At 50.8% G+C, this 6,696-nt stretch overlaps 2 protein-coding genes across 2 annotated transcripts in view; one reads left to right on the top strand and one right to left on the bottom strand.

Annotated features, from left to right (window-relative positions):
• LOC123047068 (endonuclease 4-like) overlaps positions 1-726 on the top strand; it is a 5,254-nt gene extending 4,528 nt beyond the window's left edge. The window contains exons 6-8 of the mRNA XM_044470563.1: positions 11-104; positions 190-260; positions 352-726. Coding sequence (XP_044326498.1) covers positions 11-104; positions 190-260; positions 352-470 — 284 coding nt within the window. The 3' untranslated portion in view covers positions 471-726. The remainder of the gene's footprint in view (positions 1-10; positions 105-189; positions 261-351) is intronic.
• Positions 727-949: 223 nt separating this feature from the next.
• Positions 950-4,169, bottom strand: LOC123047067 (peptidyl-tRNA hydrolase 2, mitochondrial). Its single transcript, XM_044470562.1, has 7 exons — positions 3,678-4,169; positions 3,513-3,571; positions 2,216-2,275; positions 2,046-2,115; positions 1,537-1,606; positions 1,416-1,442; positions 950-1,311 (listed from the first exon to the last, which is right to left on the bottom strand). The coding sequence occupies exons 1-7, from the start codon at positions 4,065-4,067 to the stop codon at positions 1,262-1,264; spliced, it is 726 nt and encodes a 241-aa protein (XP_044326497.1). The 5' UTR covers positions 4,068-4,169; the 3' UTR covers positions 950-1,261.
• Positions 4,170-6,696: the final 2,527 nt, after the last annotated feature.

Raw genomic sequence — 6,696 nt, 5'->3', positions numbered from 1 at the left:
TGAGTAAGTTGTGATTATGCTCATCTCTTGCAGAAGGACTGGTCCGGCGAGGAGAAGCAGTGGGAGGCGTGCCGCAGCAAAACCAAGACCACCTGCGCTGACAAGTAGGCTCACCAGTCATCACCATGATCCATTCCAGCTGCAAAACTGGATACATGTTCAGAGGCTGACGGCTTGAAATGAGTGCAGGTACGCTCAGGAGAGTGCGGCGCTCGCCTGCGACGCGTACAAGGGCGTCAAGCAGGACTCCACCTTAGGAGGTACTCTACTGTACGAGATCAATCAATAAGACTACAATTATCATTCCTTTGGAACGAGCGCGATGAGACCTTTGTTGAAACTGAACTGCAGATGAGTACTACTCCGCGGCGCTGCCGGTCGTTGAGAAGAGGATCGCTCAGGGCGGCGTCAGGCTGGCGGCCATCCTCAACCGGATCTTCAGCCGGAACGGCAGGCCGCAGAGCATCTGATGGATGCAATCTCGTTGAAATTAATGAAGAAGAATGTCATCCTGTGCTGCTGTCTGACCATGTTATAGCTTCGCCAGAAATCACGAATTCGCGATTATATTTGTTATATATCCATCCAGCAAAGCGGCTCCGAGTCGCTGCTGCAGCAAATCGTTGTATCTGTATGAACGTACGTGTATGGTGGTGTATTGATTAACACCATTGTATTGTATTGTACCCTCTTTATTTTCAGTATAAGTACGATTGTGATCTACTACTTCCATGTGTTGTAACCATTTTGTTACATCAGAGTGATGTTGAGAACCAGTTGGATGGAACGGTTTTTATTCTATTGCAAGCAAAATGCCCGGCTAAACTCCGAGTTAACGAAGAAAAATGTGGAATTAATCCAGGCTTGCATCCAGTGTGCAAAATCAGACAAGAGAGTTCAGATAGTTTTTCTTTTTCCGTTTTTTGTTTCGATGAAGGAGTTCAGATAGTTCATGGAAGGGAAACACCACATTTATCCTTTTTCAGATTTGTATGCTACAGATGGAATGAACGGTTCATTAACTACTCAGCCCCAAATCCAGTGAAAATTTACTTAAATCAGAGGTCTCCAAAGACAGCAGTCGTCGATACAAGTAAAAAGTGGACAAAACCTCCTTCCGAACAAATCCTGGAAGAACGATATCAAGTAAACCAACAAAGCCAAGGCTCATTCTTCAGCAGGAGACCAGTGGAAGTATCATAGCTTGCGAAATTCCAGCATTGCTCTTTTAACTCGTATGTTTGAGGATGTTGAAGTCATGTCATAAGAGCTTCAGACCACCAGTGACATCGTCTACCATGTCAGCCGGCCCTGCTCAAATGAAACAGTACAATCAGCAGCGGGATATCGGCTCACTACAAGCCCGCAAATTCTGAAAAATATGATACACTGTGAAAATCATGCATGTAACTTACCAAGAATAGCCATGACTGTTCTGGAATCTACAGGATCGCAAGACAAAAATAAATCAATTTATCAAGACATAAACAGACAGAATTGAACTGGATGTGTGTAGATGAAGATTAAATAACTCACTAGGTGCAATCTGTGTCCTTCCAGCATCAATGGTAATGTGAGTTGGCAGATTCATAGATTTTGCTCTCCCCTGCACCCAAAAGTTGGCTTAAATGTGATGGGACAAAAATAACACTGTTCCAAATGATAAGTTCATTTCGTTTTAAATACAGTAAGAGATTAACCAAATGATTTATCTACAAAGAGAAACCGGAGGATAAGGCCAAGTAAGAATCAAATGTTTCCTTTTTTTTCTAAAATATGGGGGAAGGAATAAATTATTGCAGCTATTTCAGGCCAGGACATATTCACCTACAAAATGTCCAGTTTCTCATTAATATTTCTGCTATTTTAATTCCTCTGAGAACTCTTTAAAAGAAGCTTTTTATTACTAAATGTTATCTGATAAGAGCAAAATATTAAATGACTGCTTTTGTCCATGCGCCTTTTTCTCTGGGTTACTATCTCTAGATAACCCCAAGGTACTTTCGAAATTAATGTGCCAGTGCCCAACAAGGCAGAATACTTACTTGTAAAACCAGCATATCTTCCTCGCTTTCTACTTTCACAACCACCTTGACTTGACCACACCTCTCCCATCTGCAAAAGAGTAAATGAAGAGTAAATGAATTTTCTTTCCTTTTTACCATCTCTGTGCCACACTAGGACGAACAGCAGAAGTAGCTACTGATAATGATACCTTCGTAATGACTTTGGTGCTCTCTGTTGGAGTTTCTTAAACAAGCCCAGTGTTGCATGGCTGAGCAAACAGAAAAGAGGAAAGAAACAACCATAATTAGGCACACCACTCCCATACGCTAAAAATAATGAAAACGTAGTACAATAAAGCGTGATAACTCATCCACTTCTAAAACTGATCATTTACACACTCGGAAGCAAAGATATGCATGCTTCCGTAGTTGAGATGCTCCACATGCTTCCTTGCCAAAACAAATGTAAGACTGCGATTAACTGAATATCATTTCTGCAGCACATCTGCCAATGCTCAAATATGTTGAATAATCTTGCTGAGTTCAAACAACCAACTAGTGTTAGCATGTTAGGTTAACTGTTTCTAGTTATAGACGAGTAGTCATAATGCGGATTGGTGAATGCCATCATAAGGGTTGACAACAAGTTGCTTTGGTAACTAGAGTGCTCCCTTGCTGTCTGGTCAATGAAATCTGACAGAAAATATATTGGCTGGTTGGCATGAGTACAAAGATCAACATCTGGGCATTGCAAAAGTTCTACTGCAATAAGCATTTATGCAACCATAATAAAATTTGCCTTTGTTTTTGGGAGGACCGAATACAGGTGATCGACTGATCGTCCTGGATGAAGAATGCCAGCTGGCTCAAGTGTTATGGAAAATACTGCCATCTATTTTTCAAAACAAATGGCAATTGCGAATTTGGAATTAAGTGAGGCAGCTACCTGGTTTGGGCATCAGGCCAAACCAAAATAGTCTTCCATTCCATCACACCCTACACCCCAACAATTATTTTTACATAAGATAAGAGTAAGATGTGAAGAATACCGATCGCAGTCATGAATTGTGTGCTACAGCTGCAGGATAATTCTAAGGGCATGACACGTACCATTAGCACTTAGCAGACACACGTTCATAGAAAACTAGCAGGAAGAAAAATAACAGATTGCCACATGGCTTTGGCATGACCAATTCGTGTGTGCAACTGCTTTCATTCCAGAAAAACACCCATATTGACAGAAAGGAAAATTTTGTCTACGTTATAATCCTTGTTCAGTTTGAGCTCATAAAAATGTGTCATGATCAGCTCTAACAACAATCTAAAGTGCCAAATAGGTATGTCAGCCCAATATCTCCTGTTGCAAACATGGGCACACTTAACTAGACATCAACTCTTAACAACATGATACACTGACCATTTCATCACTCTGTGTTAACCATCGACATCGGTTCCCCATCTAGTAAGTTTCTATTCTTAGCCAATCCTGATACTGAAATGTGTTACCTGCATTGCGCAGCGATTTTCCCCTTTCCCATCTTCAGGTCGTTTCTCACCACAAGCACCTGCACCAGCAACAAAATCAACCGAGTAATTTCCCATTCTCCCCCCAACATGAAAAACGCCCAAAACCGAGTAAAGGGACGAAGCGTTGGCTAGAAACTCCAATACCATCTTGAAATCCTCTATTATCTTGGCGAGGTTTTCGATCTCCAGGGGGGCGGAGGCGGTCTGGACCTGCGCCCTCTCGGCTTCCCTGGCGGAGTCGGACTTGGTCACCACGTTTCGGGACCAGAACAGCAGCCTGAGCCCGGTCCGCTTCCGCCCGGCGGCTCGCTTCGCCGGCCGGGCGCGGCCGGAATTTTCGTCATCATCTTCGTCCGAGTCGTCCTCGGAATCGTCGTCGCCAGAGTCGGGGGCGGCGGCGGCGTGGATGGGGAAGCGGGCGAGGGCGAGGAAGTAGCCGAGGGCGAAGCAGCCGGCGGCGCCCGCGATAGCGGTGGCCGCGCCAGGGAAGGAGGCGGCCACGGGGAGAGAGAGGACGGAGGTGGTGGCGCCCATCGGGGTCGCCGTCGCCGGTGGCGGCGGCGGCGGGGCGATGGAGCGAGGGGTAGGGGAGAGAGGAGTGGGAGGTGGTTTGGGTGCTACGACACCGTGTGGTTTGGGGATTGGTGGTTTTGGCGAGGTGAAGCTGACACGCGGGGCCCACGGTTCAGTGGGTGTGTTCTGCCCAGCCGCGTGGTTTGGTGAACGCGCCGCGTTGATCGATTGAGAATTTGCAATTTGCAATTGAGCGCTCGACGCTCCTTTTTTTTTCGTTTTGACAGCGAGCGCTCGACGCTGCTTGGTTTGCTAATATTTAGGCAAACTAGAAAATTAGCTAACAAATATAGTACTATATTTTTACACTATAATTGGCTAACAATTGAATTGATTTGACTACCAACTCATATTTGTCTATTTTTCAAGACTTCTCATAGGGATATGGCGTGCGCGCGTAATTCATATGACTGAGCATACGTGTGTATGTGAGCGTCTGTCTTTGTACATTTTTATATCTACTCCTAAGGGCATCTCCAGCCGCGCCCCAGGAAGGCCTCCCCAGGCGTTTTTTTCGCGCCGGCGCTGAAAAAACGGCCCAGTCGCGCCCCCAGGAGCCCGATTTTCGCCGGCTTGGGCCGAAAACAGCGCCGGCGGACCCAGCCCGAACCCGGCGCGCCGGGGGGCGCCCGGGGGCGCCGGGCGAACTGTTTTGGCGCGAAAAAGCCGCGGGCCCGCCGCGTCAGCGACACGGCTCTCTTCTCGGCCCTTCTCGTCCTCATCGCCTCGTTTCCCGCGGCGAATCAATGCCAAAGCTGCCGCGCCGGTCAGCCTGCACCATTGATGCCTCACGGGCGGCGCAGTGAAGACCGGACGACGCGCGTCCCTCGCCCTCCCTCGCCCGCCACGCGTACACACTGTGACACACGCGCCTTGGCCTATATATGAAGCGCCCCGGCGCACTCGGCGACTCACACTCTCCCGCCGCCGTCGTTTCCTCCCTCTCCTCTCCTCTCTTTCGCCGTCCCCAGTTCACAGCCATGGCCGAGCGCTTCCCAAGCGACGGCGCGGCGGCGAACGGCTTCGGCCGCCGCCATCTTCACGAAGACGAGGCTCGCCTCCTTTACGAGGCCGAGTACCCGGTCCCGCCGGACATGCGGGTGCCCGGGACGTGGAGGATCAGCGCAGGCGGCGTGCCGGTGCCCACGGTACCGACCGGCGCGGCACGGCGTGCGGAGATCGCACGCATCCGCTCGAACCTGCCGCGTGCGGCGAGGAAGGCGCCACGGTACGTCCCCGACAGCCCGCTCTGGGAACCGTACTTCCGCCGCCATCAGGCCGAGCAGCTCGAGGCCACCAACGGCATCGTGCCCTCCAGCAGGCTCAACGCCGCCGGCCGGCATCTGTGGTGGGGCGTGCCCGAGCGCACGTTGAAGGCTATCCTCGAGCACATCGAGGGCGGCAACACGCCACGCCTGGAGTACCCCGCTCCCCCTTCCTTCTCACGCCGCCGGGGAAGCTCATGGACCCCGAGGCGCATGGAGACCGGGGGGGTCCTCCTCCTCGTCCGGCGGCTCGCCCTGCCTCCGCCCTGTCAAGCCGGAGCCCCAGGACACGCCGGTGAGCGCGTGCACCCGCAGCTCCGGCGGCGCCAACGCCTCTCCACCAACCGGCCGCTTCGTCCTCGCCGAGCCCAAGCTGGAGCCCGTCCTCCCCGCGGAGTACGAGGAGATAGCCCGGCGCGGCTTCTCCGACGAGGACGCCATGCGGTGGGCGCGGGACGACTACCTCCGCGACGAGATGGTCCGGCAGCACCGGGCCCTGGAGGAGATCGCCGCCCGCAAGCGTGGGCGCGAGGACGAGCACGGCGTCGTGGTCCTGGACAGCGACGACGACGACGCCCCCGGACCGTCCAACCCGCCGCGCCAACCGGGGGAGGGATGCAGCAGGGACGGCGGAGGCGGCGACGACGACGACGACGGTGATGACGACGACGGCGGTGACTACACGCAGTTCTACCGCCTCCTCGGCATGTAGAACCGCGTGGGCAGGCGGCGAGGGAGACGGCGGGCGGCGAGGGAGACGGCGGGGGTAGCCCGCGTAGTTTTTTTTCTTTTTTTGTAAAATATGTTTAAGTTTGAATGAACTCGCCGATGTTTGCGTTAAATTTGAGTCGTTTTTGCGCCGTGTTTGACTTTTTTGACTAACCGTGGGCGCCGCGACTGGGGGACATCACGCCCCCAGTGCGCGGTTTAGCGCCGGTGCGCCCCCAGGGGGCGGTTTTTTGCCCCTCCTGGGGGGCCAACGGCTGGAGATGCCCTAATGGAGCAGTCGGTGAATAGTCTCCACGGTTTATTTTCGTTGGTTTTTTCGTCTCTCCTCCCACCACCCCCTCCCATCCTGGTCCATCGATTTATTTTTCTCTCCACTCTTTATTACAACCAGGACTTTCCTAACGTATAACAAATCACGGATCTAAATTCCTTAAATTATTCATATCAATTGATTTCTTTTATTGGTTCAATTTGTCATAGGAAACAAATAACAAATTTTTAAGAAACAAATAATAGATTTGAATCTAAATTTCCTAACTTATCTAAATCAATCGATTTTCTCTACTCCTAACGGAGCAGTTGGTGAATAGTCTCCA

The sequence above is a fragment of the Triticum aestivum genome, chromosome 2B, assembly GCF_018294505.1.
Source record: "Triticum aestivum cultivar Chinese Spring chromosome 2B, IWGSC CS RefSeq v2.1, whole genome shotgun sequence".
NCBI lineage: Eukaryota > Viridiplantae > Streptophyta > Magnoliopsida > Poales > Poaceae > Triticum > Triticum aestivum.
The sequence above is the reverse complement of the archived record's forward strand: the minus strand, read 5'-3'. Positions and strand labels throughout refer to the sequence as shown.

Bases quoted from the DNA above. Each gene is read 5' to 3' on its own strand.
- LOC123047067 (XM_044470562.1), bottom strand. From the start codon at position 4,067: ATGGGCGCCACCACCTCCGTCCTCTCTCTCCCCGTGGCCGCCTCCTTC. The intron at 2,116-2,215 runs GTATCATTATCA...ACTCTTTTGCAG, and splicing joins GCACCAAAGTCATTACGAAG to ATGGGAGAGGTGTGGTCAAG. The intron at 1,312-1,415 runs GTAAGTTACATG...TCATTTGAGCAG, and splicing joins AACAGTCATGGCTATTCTTG to GGCCGGCTGACATGGTAGAC.